The 20,382-nt window shown below is 44.0% G+C and overlaps 1 protein-coding gene across 1 annotated transcript in view; it reads right to left on the reverse strand.

Moving 5' to 3' along the window:
• Positions 1-3,988: 3,988 nt before the first annotated feature.
• Positions 3,989-20,382, reverse strand: part of NAV1 (neuron navigator 1) — a 187,442-nt gene continuing 171,048 nt past the window's right edge. The window contains exons 17-30 of the mRNA XM_023514587.1: positions 18,314-18,435; positions 13,828-14,024; positions 13,369-13,564; positions 13,106-13,274; positions 12,833-12,930; positions 12,600-12,695; positions 12,204-12,363; positions 11,565-11,800; positions 10,611-10,765; positions 10,392-10,463; positions 9,711-9,907; positions 9,118-9,236; positions 6,719-6,916; positions 3,989-4,888 (exon numbers count right to left, since the gene is read on the reverse strand). Of these exons, the coding sequence (XP_023370355.1) occupies positions 4,793-4,888; positions 6,719-6,916; positions 9,118-9,236; positions 9,711-9,907; positions 10,392-10,463; positions 10,611-10,765; positions 11,565-11,800; positions 12,204-12,363; positions 12,600-12,695; positions 12,833-12,930; positions 13,106-13,274; positions 13,369-13,564; positions 13,828-14,024; positions 18,314-18,435 (2,111 nt within the window). The 3' untranslated portion in view covers positions 3,989-4,792. The remainder of the gene's footprint in view (positions 4,889-6,718; positions 6,917-9,117; positions 9,237-9,710; positions 9,908-10,391; positions 10,464-10,610; positions 10,766-11,564; positions 11,801-12,203; positions 12,364-12,599; positions 12,696-12,832; positions 12,931-13,105; positions 13,275-13,368; positions 13,565-13,827; positions 14,025-18,313; positions 18,436-20,382) is intronic.

The following is a 20,382-nucleotide window of genomic DNA, read 5'->3' on the forward strand; positions in this document are numbered from 1 at the left end:
AATGACTTGCCAAATGTTGATGCGGCTGGTCAGGAATCACTTTGAATGCCACTGCTGTAAGGAACAACAGATGGAATCAAGGATCTCAGGGTTCACTTACTTCCATGACTACCCTTGTCATAGAAAATTCATGGCATAACCTTATTTAAATGGTCAAAACATCAAACTAGAAGGATCTAATATACATAGGTTTAATTTTCAACTGTCTTGGTCTCCCTGCAGCTTCCAAATCTTGATAGGTTTCCTCACTCCAAGGCTGTACCATCTTCCTATTTACCACCGCCTTTTCCAAGATCTGTGGCTGACAGTGCTTGCTACCAGGGCTAGCCTGAGCAGACATGCACACATGCACCCTGTGCATGAGGGACAGCCAAGCTGGTGGCCTTGTACATCCCTGATCAGGTTGATTAAGGACTCATGAAACTATAAGGCTGATTGAATTGTAAACAGCAATATCTTTAGGCTTTGGCCTTTTGGAAACAGTATCCCTTAGACCATTTCATTACTTATGGCCTCCTCAGTGGGTCATGCACCAGGCCTCATAAGAGTATATCAGCATTGGTATGTCCCTCTCCATTAATAAACTCTCTGCAAAAGCACATTTTCCTTTTCATCTCATCATGAGCATTAGCTTATAGAATCTACTACTTAGTTGTAGCTTAGGTAATGCCTAGGATTAAGGAAAGAAAAAATAAAGTCTGATGTGGAGCTGCATTTGGTGATCTGGGTTACTTCAGCACTTGACCTCTATGTTAAATGTGTGATTAAGACAATTTCCTTTCCCAAACACATGGCAAAAAAAAAAGTCTCATGTAGTATCTCCTTGATCCTGGTTTGTAAGACTGAGTATCATTTAGTCAGGCAAGTTTAACCTGTATGTGGGGTTTCTATGTATGGGTTCCATCCTAGGTGATGATGTGAGGTGTCTGTGGGAAACAGCAGCCTACCACCTCTCAGACCACTGTTAAGGGGGCATCCCTCTGAATAGTGTACCCCTTATCTCAGGGAGCTAGAGGTGAAGAAATGGTGAGGTGGTGAGGTAATATCCATGTTTGAGTCCTGCGGAACAGGGAAACCAGAAAGCAAGAAATGAAAAGCAAAAAATATCACGTCTTAAGTTCTTAAGGAGTGTGGACAGACCAGTTGGCAGGCTGGCAATTCAAGACCAAAGCATAGTACACCAACCAATAAGGGTTTCATTGTAGGGTCTTCCTGTGGACTTTCAGCAAATTCTTCTTCCCTGCCAGCCTCTACCTTCCCAATGTTTGGACTACATAACAAAGACATTGGTATAAGGATTCACACAAAAGACAGATAAGCACCGTAGAGCTGCCACAAAGCATAGATTTTTAAAAAATATTCTATGAAGCCTCAGAAGATAGGAAACAGCAACAGCAAACTGCTCACACACACACACACAGACATCAGGCCCCATGTCAGCCTCCAGTTACCCAGTATTTTATTTTTAGTGCCTAGGCAAGAACTGAGAAGTACATCGGACAAAATTTGTTGGTCTTCTTCATCCAGAAATGAGAGGGTCTCTGCTGAGGAACTTCTCCTGGAGTTGTGGCTCTCCCTGTAGGTTGACATCAAGTATTTATTGAACCATGTCATGTCCTAGCCAACTTTGGTGTTGGGGGCTGGAGAGGAAGGGAATAGCACAATTCTAGTATTAGATAGGCTAGATTCTTCTGAAGGTGGCTGGGGGTTAGGAATTTAGCTATGGGACCCAGTTTTTCTTTTTTTGAGGGATCCCAGTAGCCTCAACCAAGAAGCAGGTGCACGGGGAGGAGAAAATGCTGTGGATTTGCTCCTTGCCATTAATTCTAGGGCAGTGAGGGGGGAGCTCAGGTCCTCTGCTTCAGAGAAGTCTGGATGAGCATCCCAAGGGGTTATAGCACCATGAGGAGGCTCAACCTTCTGCAGTTGCCACAGAACCATGATTCCTTTGTGAGATAATTGTTCCCCATAGTGAAGGGCCCAGATGTGCAACAGTAAACAGGGTCCCAAGCTCAGGGAAAGCTGAGGCTTCAATACCACCTTGCTAGATGGAAACACTTTCTGGAGGAAAGCAATTGGAGACCTGGGCTAAATGCAGCAGTCAACTGAGAGTAGAGGGTGGTGGATCCCAGGAAATAGAAATGAAAAGTCATAGCAAGAGAGGCCTCCAGAAATCAACCTGCTGAGGATCCAAGTAAAATTCATGGTGGTATCCATAGTTACCAGAGAGCTAAGAATCCCTTTGGGGTCTGAGGCAGAATGAAAGAAAGGGTTCTCCCCTCTCCTTTTTCTTAAGTAGCCAGTAACACCCATGACAAAAGGCACTGGCTGGGCAGCACCAGGAAATAGAGTTAAGAGCTCAACCACCAGATTCAGATGGCATTACAAGTCTTAGCCCTGCCACAGGACTGGAGCTTAGGATAGGGTTCAGCAGAGGCCTAAGTCCCAAGTAGGCCCATCCAGTTTTCCCTTCCTTCTAAGTTAGAACCCAGTTCCGGAGCCTCCTCATTTTGCACAGCAGAGACCTTAAGGCAGTGATTTCAGCACCATCCTTGGACAAGAAGCCTCTTCCCACCACAGAATTGCATATTTGACAGCTGAGTTGGTTGGGGATCTTCACAGCTCATGGCATTAGCAGCAATAGCAATAATGGTCTCCATCATAGAGAACCTTGTCATCCCTGGGAGTTCACTAGGTGAATGCAGGGGCTTTTCTGGGGGATGGTCTGGACTATCTTGTGGATCTAAATGAAAATATCCTGATATGAAGATTCAGTTGCAGCTACTTCTCGGTTGGGTGGAAAAGAGTGATCCGGGTTAGTATGCCTATAGATTCTGAGTCTTGTGCTACTTAGGAATCTGAAGAGCAAACACTTCAGCCCAGGCTCATCACATACTCCTGATCTGCAGAACCCTGAAACTTCAGCCTACTAGGCAGCTCAGCCTGGAATCTGGTCCCACAGGGGCTTCCAAAATGGTAGAAACAGACTTGTCCACTCCAGACAAGCAAGATTCCATAGTCTTTCAGCCTCCATCTTAACTGATCCCAGATCTTCTGCCCCCAGTATATTGGACAGCTAATCAAAGGCTTCTTTCTGTCTGGCTCCTTGGGTTTCAGCTACGTTTCTTTGATGATCTTGAAGGTCTAAATAACATGGGGATGTACACTTAATGGAGGTTAACACTTCCTACTGGACTGTGAACTCAAGGGCCCAAATTTTGTCTTTTTTTTTTTTTTAACTTAATGACTGGTACACAGTGAGTACGTTAAGTACTTGTCAAATGAAAGAACAGGGACTGCCAGACCTTCAGGGCAACAGGAAAGGGGAAACTTCTGTGAAAGATAAGATCTCTTTGGAAGCAAGATAATGGCCACTGTGTCAAACTCCTTGAAACTTATATTCTGACTGGGTTATCTCACATGGACGTCCAGCCTCTTATAAGTGAATGCTCACTTATCAAAAACAAAATAGTAAGGGCCAGCTAGGATACTGGGATTCAGCCAGGCAAAGTAGCTACCATCAGAGTAGTGCAGTTAGGAGTCAACAGGCCACAAGACAGAGGAATATATCCAATTTCCTGGTTTTCCTCCAGTCCAGGATGAAGCTCAGAGTAGATCTTCCATCCAGATGGGGCTCCAAACTCAATCATGCCAGAGGCTGGCAACTGAGCTCCCAGGCACAACGTGTGTTTTCTCAAAAGGGAAGTCAAGGGAACTGGGTTCCTCTTCTCCCACTACTTCTGAGCCAATGCTTCATGTCTCCTATAAGCCCCAAGGATGTCAAAGATGGTGATATGGCAGGTGTCTAGCTGGTTCCAATTAGAAGGCATCAGATTCTCCAAAGAAAACCCACTTAGAAAAGCCAAACTAGCCCCTGGAAAAGCAACACAAGCATCTTGTGGACATGTGAGGAAATGGAAAAAAAAAAAAAAAAAAAAGCAAAATGAAATGAATAGGCAAATAGGAGAAAAAAATAGAAACAAAATTAAAAAAACAAAAATAAAAAAGTAGGGTTTATTGACTCTCATGCACGTTAAATTAGAGGGGAGAAAGACAGAGCTTGTCTTTCTCTGAAGGCTGTGATGTTATTTTTGTGGTTTGGTGACTTCTTAGATTGGCAGCCGTCTTGTCAACGTCCCCTACATCATCCAGAGGGCACGAGTGGGCAGCTCTCTTTCTACCTTGGCAACTGGTTCCCCTCTCTCCAGCTTCATTTTTTCCTTTTTTGTTTTTTTAACCTTTTACAGATTGATTTAAACATTTTTAAAACCACATGCTTCTTTTTCTGGGCTCCAGCCAGATCTCCGGGGGAAGAGTTGTTGGCAGTGGTGATGGAATTGGGAAGGGTCTGCAAAGAAATCTGGGGTGCTTCCTGACTCCTCCAGATTCCCCCACACATGACTGTCTCTCTCAGTGTTATTTGCGAGAATGGATTAGGAACTGCTACAGAGTTTTTTGATGTCTTATGAACCCCTTCCCGGAAAGCCCAGGAGTTTGTAATTGAAAGAAGTCAAGGAAAAGACCCAGAATCGTCTTTTCCCCAAAGTCATGAGAGGAGGCCAGTAATGTATTTAGGGGACTCAAGATCCCAAACTTCACCCCACCAATCCTTACTAGAAGTTCTCAAAGGTGCAGCACCAAGAACCTGTCCCTCCTCTTTCACCTCCTCCTCCCTCCTGTTCTCCTCCTGGGGATGGAGAGCCAGTGCTCCAAAGGAAGAGAGGAGAGAGGAGGAGCTAACGTAGCTGATGCCAGCGTTCTGCTGTCCGGGGTGACAGTGTCTGCCAGACCCTCAGAGTGTTGCCTGGAGGTTGGGGTCCAGGATGGTTTCTCGATCTGGAGACTCAATGTAATTGGCAGCTTCTTGAAGTTTCAGTAACATGGCCATCTAAAGAAGGGCAAGAAGATGGATTAATGAGACTCGAGAGTCTGGATCCTGCTCACAGGAGGTAAACCTAAACAAATCTACATCATGGGTCTAAACTTTGGTTTATGAGTAATTAAGAGCTCAGAGTTCATAGGTGGTTCATGAAAAAGCAATGCCGATTGCTTCAACCCTGTTTGGAAACACGCGCATGTATAACTCTCACCTGGGGTACGCTTGTTATACAAGATGCCGTGCTGTGATACGTGCAGGGATACCAAAAAGATCAAGACCACTTCTGCCTGAAGGGTGGTTGCACTCTAAGAAAGGTTTGTATATACCAGCTAATACTAGGAGGAACATGAGAAGTACTATAAGAACATCTGTCTCTAACAACTTCTTCCAATAGATGATTATAATCCAACAGCTACACTCCATGTTATTATGAACTTGTTTGTCCTAGGTTACAAATCCTATTGTTTCATGTGAAGTCTAAACATCTCAGGTGTATTCACCTGCTTCCCTTTACTCACTTTTGTCCCCTTCATACTTTAAGCTTGGGATTCCCCATTTCGGCTAAATAAGCATGGCCCATTCTCTATGGAATCAGCCTTCCACCTTCTATCTATGTGATTATTAAAGTCTTCCAATTATAAAAGCATTTTTATACAGATAACATCTATTTTCAACAAAGCCAAAATTTAAATAAAAATGTATTATGATGAAATTGGAAGTATTTCCTACTTGAAAGATAAAATTGCATGGTCGTAGGATTTGCACTTTTTTTTTTTTTTTTTTGAGACAGAGCCTCAAGCTGTCACCCTGGGTCGAGTGCCATGGCTTCACTGCTCACAGCAACCTCCAACTTCTGGGCTCAAGCGAGTCTCCTGCCTCAGCCTCCCAAGTAGCTGGGACCACAGGCGCCCGCCACAACGCCCGGCTATTTTTTGGTTGTAGCCATTATTGTTGTTTGGTGGGTCTGGGTTGGATTCGAACCCGCCACCTTAGGTGTGTGTGGCTGGTGCCTTAGCCGCTTGAGCCATAGGCGCCGAGCCGGATTTACACATGTAAACTTTGAATACCATCTGCCAAATTTATCCTCCCAAATGGTTTTATCAATAAACATGCCCACCAACTGAGTAAGAGAAGTCTGTGCTTCCACATATACTATTTTTGCCAAATTGAAATGATTATCTTCTGGTTTTTTTTTTCAGGGTAGCAAAGAGAAATTTTATTTAGGAAAAACAAAGAGAAAGTTCAGAGCACTTCCAAATAGAGTTGGAAGTGGGTCCCTCTCATGAAGGAGAAAAGGTAAGAGAAGCCAATTATCTCCTGTTTTAATTTGCACTTCCTCCATTATTAGCAAGGTGGAAGATCTTTTTATGTTTTTATTTGCCATTTGCTTTTCCTCTAGTCAAATGCCTGTTCATGTCCTTTCACATTCTTCTGTTTGGATCCAGTCTTCTTTTGGTGACAGGTACTGCAAATATTCCAGCAGTTTTTACTTGTCTCAGCCTGCTTTCTACAAGGGTTCTGTATGACAGCATTTAGCTGAAGCAGTCTTCACGACAATAACAGAGGGAGGCAGAAATAGGGTGCTAATGTGTCCTACTGCTTGACTTCTTTGGCTGATATTCCTACGGTGATCTGTCTGAGACTTGGGTCTTTGCTAGAACACCTCTTGCTGGGATGCTAATTATTTAACATAAGCTAGGTCCTAGGCATTTGATCTTTAGAACCCTGGATTCTCATATTCAGAGTTCCTCACTGGCCTCCTCTTGGTCTGGCCTTGCCAATATCTTTAGCCTCCAGTTCTGCAATTCTTACTTTTACCCCAGGATGGCTTCTACTCACCAGAGGATCTGAGTCTAGAGAACTTGGAGTGCTGTCTTTAACCGTCCTATCCTCAGGAGGAGAGGCAATGCTGTGAGGGCCCACGGTGGGTGGAGGCAGGTGGTACAGCTTTGATTGGTCTTGTTGGGCTGATGGCCAGGGAAGAGTGTCCCGGACCCACTCTACAGGGTCCTCCCAAGCAGCTTTCTGTCCATGAACCTGGAGAGAAGGACAAATATGATTACTTTGGGGGGTTTACAGATTAGAAGTATATTCATTCATATAGTCTTTTGATAGTTTCCACAAAAACATCAAAAACATGCATTTCCTCAGTTTCCCAACAAGTAAAATAAGTTGGTACAAATGGTAAAAGCATTTTGGAAGATAATTTAGCAGACTACATTAAAATTTAAAATTTTTATTTTTTTAATTTATTTTGAAATTGCAAATTGTATACATTTATAATGTATAAGACGTTCTGAAAAACATATACATTGTGGAATGACTAAATCAAACTAACATGCATAACCTCATTAATATGCATAACCTGATTTTTAAATGTATACTACATTGTTATTCATTACAGTCACTGAGTTGTACAGAAGATTTCTTGAATTTGTTCTTCTTATCTACGTGAAATTTTGTATCCTTTGACCAACTTCTCCCTAACCAATCCCCTCCTAACCACCATTCAACTCTCTGTTCCTATGAATTCTACTTTTGTAGATTCCACATATAAGTTAGATCATGTGGTATTTCATCTGTTTATGACTGTTTTTTTTAGGTAACTTAATGTCCTCCAGCTTCATTCATGTTGTTGCAAATGACAAGATTTCCTTCTTTTTAAAGGCTGTATAGTATTCCATTGTGTATATTAGTATAAGACTACATTTTCTTTATTCATTCATCTGTTAATGGACACCCAGGTTGCATTAAAACTTAATATTAACAAATCTTATGACCCTGCAATTTTATTTTTCAAGGATGAAATTCTTCTACTTTAGTTATAATAGCATTTATTTATTTATTTATTTATTTATTTATTTTGAGACAGAGTTTCACTATGTCACCCTCGGTAGAGTGACATGGCATCATAGCTCACAGCAACCTCAAACTCTCGGGCTTAAGTGATTCTCTTGCTTCAGCCTCCCAGATAGCTGGGACTATAGGTGCCTGCCACAGCACCTGGCTGGTTTTTTTGTTGCAGTTGTCATTGTTGTTTAGCTGGCTCAGGCTGAGTTCGAACCTGCCAGCCCTGGTGCATGTGGCTGGCACCATAACCACTGGGCTACACCTGCCAAGCTGTTATAATCCTTTTTAAAAATTGCTGACTTTCTTGAAAAAACAGATGGTATCAGTGTGAAAATGCTTTTAGAGAACTATTAATAATGATGCAAAATTTCCTTAAAATATCACAATTTGTGAATGACATAATGATTTCTGGCATCAGTGTGGGAGTTTAGAAATTTCCTGGATCATCAAGAGCTATTTACCTCAATAACAAATTACTTTTATGGATAATACATGACCAATAGGGACTACAGAACTGCATCACAGTTCACTAGTGCTGGGATGGACTTTACTGATCACTGTGCCCTAATTCCTGGGTGAGAAAACTGAGGAGGTTTAAAAAGTAACATCCTCCTTTTGTACAAAATTTTCATTTTAATGTTTTAAAATCTTTCCACATATTTCTGGCGGCGCCTGTGGTTCAGTGGGTAGGGCGCCGGCCCCATATACCGAGGGTGGTGAGTTCGAACCTGGCCCCGGCCAAATTGCAACAACAAAAAAATAGCTGGGCATTGTGGTGGGTGCCTATAATCCCAGCTACTCAGGAGGCTGAGGCAAAGGAATCACCTAAACCCAGGAGATGGAGGTTGTTGTGAGCTGTGATGCCACAGTACTCTACCAAGGGCGATAAAGTGAGACACTCTCTAAGAAAAAAAAAATCTTTCCACATATTTCATTTTGCATTCGAAACAACTTAGTGATTTAGGCAGAACAGAATGTGTTATCTCCTTTTTTATATATGAGGACATTTAAAAAGGCTAAGTAACTTGATTGGTGTTGACATATTTGTTAGTTAGTTGCCAGCTAAGGCTATAATAGAGTTTCACTTAATTCTTAGCTCAATCATTTTTCTATTTGCTCTGATTTCATAGACAGTTGTTTGAATTGGGCTTAGAGCCAGAAGGCCTAGGACTAGATGGCCAAAAAGGCAATGGTCAGTGAGCCATTTGCTGAATGGCAGCTGAAGGCAGAAAAGCAGCTTAGTCTAGCCAGTACCTTGCTCAACCTGTAAGGAAGAGAACCTAAGTAATCCCAGTAGTCCCGTGCTAACATCAAAGACATATTTCTACTTTGTTAGGTGGGACAGCCTGATCTTGGAGTTTCAGTTGAGTTAAGAGGGTAGGGCTCACCTTGATCCCATCCTTGGCTCCTTCTTGTAGGTAGGGAATGATAGAGTTGTTCCATAGGTCAATGAACCAGGTTCGGAAGTCCTCAATGCCAATGGGACAGGACAAAAAGAAGCAAGGGCCTAGAGAAGAGGATGAGGCAATGAAGATGGCTGAGACTCTGAACTTCCCAGCTGTATGCCTCTTTTACTCCTTAGTACCAGGAGGAGGGGTCTGACTCCAAAGGATTAAAGGAAATTTAGAGCTGTCAAGACCTCCAGGTGCTGACTGCCTGACCAACAATCTCATAAATCATGCTGCGCGAGGTGGAAGTGAGGAAAGGAGGTGAGGGAAGCTTTCTCATTCCCTCCTTTTTTCTGTTAATTGTGCAGAAAAAAATGAAGGAGGAGAAGGATTCATTTTCTGATGGTCGAAGTGATTTACATAGTGCTAACTGTGTTGGGAAGGCTTGTTAAGTAAGCAAGTGGCTCTCTGATGCTACGAGGCTTGCAACTCCTTCACGTGCTGAAGACACCAGGAAGGAAAGGGGAGCATCCTTCTAGAAGTAGAAAAGGGAAGCCACCTCCTGACCCCAAGGGGAAGCTGGACCCCAGTACCGATGAGGAAGTCTGAGGTGCTGTGCTTCTCAAGGAAGGTGTGGAGATGATACCACAGCTTGGGCACCCAGTCGAGCACCCGAAGTAGCTCTTCCTTGTTGGCATTGATGTCGCTGTCTGACTCTACCAGCTTCCTCCTCAGGTAACGAACCAGGAAGCCATTGGCTGGCTCCACGTTGTTGGAGAAGGTCAACATCCTGCCACCAGGGATGGGGAGAGTGTGGTCAGAGTGGCAATGGGGACTTGGTCACATCCCCTACCAGTCCGTCCCTCCTCCTGCCTGCCTCTCACTAACACCCATTGGTTTCTGCTCAGGTAATAGTGGGGACAGTTGAAGTCAGGGCAGCAGCCCTGGGCTGGTGGAGATGATTTTCAAATTAGTGACCCTCTTCAGATAATCACCTCATCTCACTGACCTGGATCAGGGTGAATAGGCAGAGAATCTTAATTACAGCAGCCTACCTGGGTCTCTCCTAGCTCTGCAGTCTTTTCCTCTCAAATGTCTGCCTCCACCCTGTAACTGACATGGCAAATACACCTACTTTCTTTTTCCAGCCTGAAAGACTCTGGCTACTTCTCTTTCCTTTTGCTGTCTACTCCCCACTGGTCCATGCTTTAAATAGTTTTATAGACTCTCAGGTAGGGCCAGAAGGCTCATGCAGGCAGGCCCACAGTCCTTACCTGAAGCTCAAGTGCAAACCATGGTTGGGTGTCATTTTTACAGGCTGATTGGTGGTACCTATAATATAGGGACTGTGGAAAGAAAGGGAAGAAACATTCACTCAGATGTGTCTTAACCCTTGCTTTCTGCCACATGCACACAATGGAGAGCTCATAAATTGCACAGGCCTGGGTTCTTCATCCTCCCACTGCACTGAGCTTGGTCCTAACCCAGCTTACCATTTGTGATACTTGCAGGTGAGGGCCCCATTGACCAGCTCACTGATGGAGCCTGCTTCACTCAGGTCATCCAACAGGATCACCAGAGGCACATCCCCAATTCCTGTTTCCCGGTCTATCTGGTTAGCCAGGTTGGAAAGATACAGTTGCAGATCCTAGAGTAAAAAAAAGTAGTGAGTGGGTACTCAGGAATCAGAACTTAGATCAGCCTTGGAAAGCAGGGTTTTGGAGAAGCTTTGCTAGTTTTGGATTTCCCTGGGGCCTTTGGTTCCTGTTTGATGCACTTGGGCATTTAAATATATAAATATTTATAGTCTAGAGCCAGATGGCCATACACTGATAAATGGTGGCCCCTAAAGCTCTAAAGCAGCCCCCGTAGTCTCCCAAAGGTAGGGAATACATGCTGTTTCCTAAATGGATTTTCATTAAGTTGGTACCATGAACTACTGTTAATGGACATTCCTTCCCAGCTTGGGAGAGCCAAGATTTGAACCAACTCCTAAGCATTATGGTGTGCTCAAGAGACATCAGGGGAGGGCACAATATGTAACATTTAATTCTGAGTACTTCTTCCCAGAGAGCTCAAGGTCAGAAAGTAATACTGAAAAGAAAGGTGGAGAGAAGAAAATAAAAGTAGGGATGGGGTTGGCAGAGAGAGGAAATGAGGAGGATGTAGGTTAATCAATGACCAACTGAAGGGAAAGGAGCTCACAGAGGCAAGGAAAAGCATGGAGACATAAGTTCAGGGCAAATGTCTGGAAAGAAACTGGGGGTAGGGGAGGGGAAAGACTAGACAAGGGGATAAGATACAGAGAGAAGGAAAAGCACACAGAAGACGGGGAGAAAGATGAAAGCACGGAGAAGGGGATGGTGAGGTAGGATGGGCCTGGGGAAGGGTCCTAGGGGAGGCTGAGGCCCGAACAAAGGCTGGTGGGGGTCTCAGGAGGCAGACACCTTGCAGGACTGCTGGTGCATGTTGAAAGTGCTGACGATGCCCTCGGTGACCTCACGGCCAGAGCGCTCTACTAGGTACTCAGCCAGCCGGTTGGTCAGGTAGGTCTTGCCCGTGCCGCTGGGGCCCGAGAGAACGAGGCGCCGGTGCTTGAGCAGGAGGCTGATGTAGTGCTGCATCATCGGCTTGGGGATCAGCGTCTCAAACACCAGGCTGTCGACGCATTTCTCCTTCAGACCTGGACCCCACCCCAGAAAGCATGAGTCTCGACCAAGGCCCTGAGGGTAGTAAGCCCCAAAGAACTTTTCTTTCTTCATCTAGGAGTCCACTGAAGAACTCCAGGCCACTTGCCCCATAGTTTCACAGGAATACCCTGACCCCTTGTTTGGAAAAATCAGATCTCAGTTTTAGGGATATGCTCTAAACCAGGAGTGAGGGCTGGAGTAAGAAGCCAAAGCTTGGCAAAAATATCCCTGGGAACAAAACTTAGGACTGGCTTTTATTTATTTTTTCATGTCTCATATTACTTAAGCATTATAGTTTCTCAATGAAGTCTTGTTGAATGAATGTGTGAGGATTACTTGATGATCCTCTGCCTGCCTCCGTGCCCTACCAGCTCACCCCAAGAGACAAAGACTAACCTTTGAGGGAGACCGATATGTTGTTGACACCCCGACGGCAAGGAGGCATCTCGGGGGGCTCAGTGTCCAGGACCCGTTTCACGTGGCTAATGCTGTAGCCGTGGATGGACTCAGTGCTTAGTCCCAAGGTGGAGGCTGGGTCCATTTTAGAAATATAGTCCTGACAGAGAGATGGGCAGAACATGAAGGACAGGTGAGGGACACTGAAAAGATGTAAATGCAGCGGTAAAAGCCACTAGAAAGAATGAATATTAGAGGAAACCAAAGTAGATGGAGAAAGAGATGAGCAAATTCTTTTCCTATGCAGCATTTCTCTATAAAGCATCGAAGGTCCTAGGATCCCAGTGCCTGGATGGCTTAATACCCCATGAGAGGATGAGCAAGCTTTGTGAGTACCTTGAACACTTGGAAAACAGCTTCATCCAGCATCTTCCAGTCCACCTTCCCACTGACCTTGCTACACCCCAGAAAGAATTCCTGCTGCTTCAAGTCCTGTAAGGCCAAGGTAGAAGCACGTAAACTTCAGTGCAGGTAACTCCAAGAAAGAGAGATCTTAATAAGGCCTTAGGAGTTGAGTACTTTGGGGGGGATCTTCAGAGTCCCTATTTTCTTGGATGTGTGTTCCTTACCCCTTTGATGATGTGCTGAGGGGGCATCCTCACCACCACCCGAAGGGTCACCTCCTCTTTTGGACCACATGTGCTGATACCATCCATGGGTGATAGGTCTGTGGGGATTGAAAAGGAACAAAAGGTTTTAGGAATACCCACAGCCTTTCCTAAACTTTCCCATCATGATCCTTTCCAAGTAAGTATTTGCCACAGGGAAGAAATGGAGGCCTTGAAAAGAGAAATGAATCCTTTTCTGCTTCCCACCCTTAGACTCTTCTCCTGAACAGGTACCTGTGTCTGTGAGACTTGGACTGAAGGAATGGGTGAGTGCCAGGCCCAGGGAGCGGCGAGGGGACGACAAAGCAGATGATCCAGGGGCCTGCCCTGGAGTGGAGCTTGATGAGGGGCCTGGGGCTACCTTCAGCCGGTCATTCTCTGCTTTCAGCAGGTCCACTTCCAACTGTGGCAAGAGCAGGACAGGGTAGGGTGGCAGGGTCGGGCAAAAACCAAGTCTCCGTCTTCCCTCTCCTGCAGTTCTCCACCCAGATACGGACCTGCATGTTGTGCATTGTTTCCCGAAGCTGATCTAGTTGGTGGGCAGAGTTGAGGGCCTCCAAGCGGATATCTGTAAGCTTCATCTCCTTCTCCCATAGCTCAGAGCGCAGCTCTGATACCTCCTTCTTCTCTGGCTCCTCCTCCTCATTGGCATGGAACAGCCTAGTGTGAGGAACTGGGTGAGGAGCAGGGGCCCTGTAAGAAAGCAAGAGTTAAACCAGGCTGCACAGAGAAGCAGCAGGATAACGGGGGCTACAGAGCTGCATGGTTGGTAGTCCTGGCTGCTACTGCCCGCAGATAGTCAGTATGAGAGGAAAGGCCATCTGCTGGTCTCTTCTGCTCAGGGAGAGGTCAGTAGTAAGGCAGAGCTTGTCCAGAGTTTGATGGGCCTACTGTCAACTCCAGCCAGCAGTTTCCACTGACCCAGGCTGGGTGGCAGGGAGGTAGAGAACACTTACTCAGTGACATCAGTGCCCACAGAGGATGAGGTGGAGGACTTGATGGAGGGGGAAGCAGTCTCTGTGGAACCGTGCTGTAGTTTGGGGGATGATGGGGCTGAGGAGTCAGGTGTGGCAATCTCCTCTATATCAGAGTACGAGGAAGCTGACTTGGGTCCCTTTTTTATACTGAAGGCTTTGTTGAAGGAACTTCGAAGCTAGAAAAAAGCAGATCCAGGGAGAAAGTCATCAGGACTCCACTCTGGGGATAAGGGAGGACTGGTTTGGGACATCTGAGACAGAGATGTGGCTGCAGGGGATTTACTTGGCATATCTAAGCCTCTCTCTTATGAGGCATCACTTGATTCATGGAATATGGACAGAAGAGTTGCCTAGAAATTAGGACTGAGAATGAGCAGAATCTTCTGGCTTGATGTTATTGCAGGTTATCGTTGACTTGGGTGTTCTCTCTTCCATGGGGAAAACTGTGCCCCCGATGGGGACAGGGAGAAGTTCCCTGAGGTCACAGGGTACACCTCTTAGCAATCCAATTTCACCTTCTGCACAGACAAAAATCAAGCTCACTTTGGTTCCCAGATGCTACCTCTGCCTAGGACCCATCAGCTCAGAACAGTGGTTCTCAACCTTCCTAATGCCATGACCCTTTAGTACAGTTCCTTATGTTGTGGTGACCCCCAACCATAAAATTATTTGTGAGGGTCACCACAACATGAGGAACTGTACTAAAGGGTCATGACATCATGAAGGTTGAGAACCACTGGCCCAGAATCTATTAATCTATTTTCCTATCAACCAGAAACTGATAATATGATTCCGTGGAGAACAAGAGAAGGCAGTGATATCAAGTTCCTTTTAGTATTTCTTGTGCCCAGCACATCCAGAATGGTTGGAATAACTAGATATCAGCACGTTCTACTATTTCCAACGTCCTAGAAGAAGGGATATTTCCCACTATCTTCTTAGACTACTTGGGGCATTATAATACAACCATAGCTGATTTGATCTTGGTGTTGATGGGTGTTGAGTGTTAGGGCTGTGAGGCAGAGGTGCAAACCAGAGTCCTGTCCCACACCCATTCACATGCATCCATACCGCATGCACACACACACAGGGACACAGATGTGAAATGGCAGCGAGACACAGAGAATAAAGGAGGGGTCAAAGGTTACAGGGGACAAAGACAAGCCAGATCTTTGGGACAGTGAGAAAAAAGAAGGGGAAATTTGAGGGTGCTCTTTTGAAGTGTCTCTCCTAGAACACAGGAAGGCTTTCAGACGATGGATGGTGGATAGTGTGTATTGGGGTTTCTACCAGGCAAGACATAAAGGAGGATCAAACTGGCTGCAAGGGGGATGTGAGTATGTGTGTAGCTGGCTGGTCCCAGGGGACTCATTGTCACTGGGCAGTCTGGGCTCAAAAGTACCATAAGTGCAGTTCTCTGTAGAGATGAAGAGGCGAGGCTGAAAGGCCAGAGAGTTGACTTGCTTGAAATGGCATAACTGAAAAAATGTTGGGACTAGAATTCAGGCTTCCTAATTTTCAGTCCAGTGACGTTTTCTCTGTATCACTGCTTCACGGGAAGCTCTGTGTGTGTGTATGTCTGCAGAAAGAGATTCCATCACTACAGTCTGTCTGGAGTACAAGCCCTCTAAGATCAATAAAATCTTAAGTGAGAATAGTGCTCTATGTGTGATTCAGTATTCCCCAAGCCAGAACTGCTGGGAGATGTTTGGTGTTATGCAGCTAATGGTTAAATGAATTCAGGAAACAATGGATTAAGCAAAGTGAAACAAGATTCTTTGCTGGGGCATATCTTACAACTTAGATGTGCACTGTAGAAAATGCAGTGCTTCTCAAATTTACTGATGATGGTATCACTTTTTTGTGGGTAGTGTTGAGACAGACTCACTCTGTTGCCCAGGCTAGAGTGCTGTGGCATCAGTCTAGCTCACGGCAACTTCAAACTCCTGGGTTCAGGTGATCCTCCTGCCTCAGCCTCCTGAGTAGCTGGGAATACAGGTGCCCACCACAATGTCCCAGCTAATTTTTCTATTTTTAGTAGAGACGGGGTCTCATTCTTGCTCAGGCAGATTTCGAACTTCTTAGTTCAAAGGATCTTCCTGCCTTAGCCTCCCAGAAAGCTAGAATTATAGACATGAGCCATTGTGCCCGGTCCATGATGGTATCACTTTTAAGAAGCATCTCAATGGACTGGTGATTTGTAGAATGCACTTTGGGAAATGCTTATCTAAAGAAACATGTTTAAATCATTATTAAGCCCTTCTTATCTGTGCATCCTGCTCAGGGAAAAGACCAGCTCTAATCAAGCTGATCTTCTCCCTTCCCCACGGTTTCCATTGTGATCAGTGCCTACGTAGAAAGCATTCCAACACACTCCTCTCTACCTATCACAATCCTATCTCAGTTGAACTTTTACCTCCTTTGAGATATTTTCCCTGTTGGCTATAAGCACAATCTCTCTCATCTATGAACTCTTTAAGCACTTACTGGCTGAATAAGCATTATGGAACCATTAGATTGCCATTAACTTCATATGTCCAATATTTTTTGTCTCCCCAGCAATACTGCAGACTCCTTAATGACCAAGATTACAGATTCCATTTTTCTATATCCTTCACAACATCTAGCACAATGTTGAGATAGGGTTAGAGTAGATCTCAATGTCTGGGTTGTAACAGAAATTCTTTTTTTTTTTTGAGACAGAGTCTCAAGCTGTTGCTCTGGGTAGAGTGCCGTGGCATCACAGCTCACAGCAACCTCCAACTCTTGGGCTTAAGCGATTCTCTTGCCTCAGCCTCCCAAGTACCTGGGACTACAGGTGCCTGCCACAACACCTGGCTATTTTTTTTGCGGGGTGGGGGGGTTATAGTTGTCATTGTTATTTGGCGAGCCTGGGCTGGATTCGAACCTGTCAGCTCTGGTGTATGTGACTTTTCTCAGTCCTAGCCACTGAGCTACAGGTGCCGAGCCTGCAACAGAAATTATTGGTTCACTTTCTGTTTGTCTTAAACTATATTCTAATCCCTGGGAAACTCCATGGATGTTTAGAGGGTTACAGTCTTTGAGGCAACTTGAGTATGCCCTAGACTATACTATATCTTGTATCTATATCTCCCATTCATCCTACCCTAGAGCTAAATCTTCAGGTTACACCCAGACTGACTTGGCCTCTGGAAATTTTGGTCAAGATAAACTTTATCCAGTAACTCTCTTCCATTTGGGGTTTCTAGATTTACTGGAACCAAAAATAAGGCTGATTTTCTGAATAGAAGCAGCTCAGTTTGAATGCTTTACAACAGTTTTCTAACAGGCAAACACAATCGGGAATAGACTTGAATTTTGTTGACTTTCCCATTTGGCCCCCAACCAGACCGCTCCTCTGTCCTCACGTGGGCAGCTGCGAATGGACCATGCAGTGGAGTGAGTTAGGAACTCAGGGGTGGGAGTTAACAGTTAGTGTTATGAGTGACTGTTCATTTTTTTAAGGGAAGGGAGTTGCTCTGGAAATAGGGAAGGTATGGCAAAGGGAAAGAGAAAATAAAGGGAGAGGAACCAGGTACCTTACCTCGTAGACCTGGAAAAAAATAGGGATTTGGAGTCAGCATTTTGAAGGGGGAAAAAAAAGAAGCAACACTTAATCACTCATTTCACACAGCTGGTACCTATCTGTCTTATGCAAAAGTTTATGGGACAGTCTTACTAAACAAGGGACAGAAGAGCAAGAAGACTCCATTTGGGGATGCTTCTTAACACAGTTAGCAAGGGGAGATAAGATTGGATCTGCCTAAAGAGTTCCAGAAAAATCACCCTAAGTCTGTTGATTATCTGAGGGAGAAAAAATCCCACATATACAAAAATAAACTTTGGACCAGCCAAAGGTAATATAACAAATTCTTTAAAATTAACTGGGAAGGTTTCACAAATCTCTCTCCAAAAATTTAAGAATTGACCTCTAGGAGCATCTAGAATGCCTTCGAGGAGCTCTCTAGAATGCTAGCAGCTTTGTTCATAAAATCTTCTCTCTATACCATAGAAGGGAATGAGGGGACTCGGGAACAAATTGATTAGCTGTTACCTTCTGGATATTTTCTCAGCATTCTTCTATTGACAAATACATTTGGCCTAAACAGGCATAAAGACCCCAAGAAAAGCAGATATCTATAACAGTTGGAAGGGTGGCCTTGAAATAAGAAGAATTCAGCAGATCTTGCTTTAAGCAGACATCAAACTGGGGCTTAGTATTAGCAGGGACTCCATCTTGGTTAACCTTGGAAGGCTCTGATCCCTGCAATGAGGTGAAGGTGGTTCACCATGCTCTATAGACTTCCTCTTTTTTTTTGCAGTTTTTGGCCGGGGCTGGGTTCAAACCCGCCACCTCCGGCATATGGGGCCGGCGCCCTACTCCTTTGAGCCACAGGCACCGCCCATGCTCTATATACTTCCCTCCCCCAAAACGTTCACCTACCCAACTCTTCTTTTTCTTCTTTTTTGCATCAGCATCCTTGCTGCTGCCAATGCTGGAATGGCTAGTGATGCTGTTGAGGCTTGAGATGCTATCTGAGGAGTTTTGTCTCTTGATCCGAAGTTCTAGGGGTCAAGTACAAGTGAAAGAACACAGAACAAATTTTGAGAAGACCTAAGGCTTAAGCCAAGTCTAGCTGCAGGAGATAAGAGAGAGGGAATCAACTAACTTCTAGGTCCACATTACTATGTCCTCATTGTTTGGATTATTCAACAAATGTTTACTGAGTGCCAATCATGTTTCAACATAGAAAAAAATGCTAAAGGTAAAAATTAAGTAAGAAATGTTCCCTGTTCACCAGAAACAGAAGTGGCACGTTGTCATGAACTCAGCTTACATAGGTCTGAGAAGGACTTCACTACAGACAGCCCTCTATGGTTTTATAGAGACATCAGCCTATCATTTTTTCATGACTTTTCCATCAATACTTGGTTATCTAGTGGTCCAGGGTCAAGAAGAAGGATTAGCCATGTGCCCCTCATTTAACCTGAACAAGCATTAATTTTCTCAGTGGATAGGGAGGAAATTTCAGCTTTCTGAGAAGGTTTGTGACGGCCTAAAAAACGATTTACTTTCCTACAATAGAGAAGGGAAGGGTTAACAAAGGTGATGTTTGAGTTCTGAAAGAAGTTCTTCAGCGGGGAACATTGGCAAAAGTATTTAGGACAGAAGGAAAAAGAGACACGTAAAGGCCCTGTGCTACCATCTGGGATGGAAGCAGCACAGAAAGAGGTGAGGGTAGGGTTCAGGCTTAGGCTATGATGGGGAGAGCCCTGAACACTTTTTAAAGGAAAGGTGCCTTTGTGCCATAGGCAATGGACAGCAGAGATTCTGAAGCAAGGAAGCAATATCAGACTTTTAAAACTCTTTTTGTTCTGAAATACTTAACAGAGTCACAGGAAACTGCAAAGAAATGTACAGGGAGACACTCTGCACTCTGGTCTCGTCCAGTATTAACATCTTGTGGAACTACACTGTGATGTTGAAAGATTTTTTAAAAATAGAGCTTATTATATTAATAATGAAAAAGATGAAGTGGAGGCAAACTAGACTAGAGGTTAGGGGACTAGTTAGGTAGCTATTTATAGCTGTTCTCCTAGAAACAATGAAGAAGATGTGGGTAGTATTTGGTTATTTTGCTCTCTCTTTTCATGACCAGGAATGGGTCTTCAGACTCTTTATTTTCCCTTGATACTACAGGGAAAATAAGATGTTAGATCTGATGGTGGAACTACCAAAATTCATATGGCACTTGGAAAATTATTCAATGATTATCAAACAAAGCTTATGATATTACAGAATAATTCAGTTATTTTAAAAAGGTGTAGATGATTCTCAAGAGAATATTCTGAGCTGAAGTATAAAAATTCATTTATATAAAAATGAATATATATATATGTATTTGTTTGTATATATGTTTGTAAGCACAAAGATAATTATTTCTGGAACAATTCGTAATAACCACCAGCAGTACTTACCTCTGGGGAGTGGGATTTGGAAGGGTGATTCAGGGAGAGGGATTTTATATTTTACCACATACCCTTTGATATAGTTTAATCTCAGCATCTGGCAATCATTCACTATAAAGGGCCAGATATTAACTATTTTGGGCTTTGTGGCCATGTTGTCTGTCACAACTACTTAGCTCTGCTGCTGTAGCACTGAAGCATTAAATAATTGACATATAGACAGTATGTTCCAATAAATCTTTATTTAAAAACAGGTGCTGACCCGGATTTGGCTAATATGGGGCTGTAGTTTGCCAACCTCTAGCTTACATTCCCCCTCATTATTATTGCTTTTATAATAAAAATGAGTTTAGTTAAAATTCATTAATTAAAAACAGAATGAAGGGTAGCAAAGTAAGTGTGCATCTGTCTATCATCAGTTATTTGGAGGTTTCTATTAGTTGGTGGACAATTAAACTAAAAAATATAAACATAGTACTTTTTTTTTTTTTTTTTTTTTTTTTTTTGAGACAGAAGCCTCAAGCTGTCCCATGGGTAGAGTGC

This window comes from Otolemur garnettii, unplaced genomic scaffold (assembly GCF_000181295.1).
Source record: "Otolemur garnettii isolate 467f Iridium unplaced genomic scaffold, OtoGar3 scaffold00055, whole genome shotgun sequence".
NCBI lineage: Eukaryota > Metazoa > Chordata > Mammalia > Primates > Galagidae > Otolemur > Otolemur garnettii.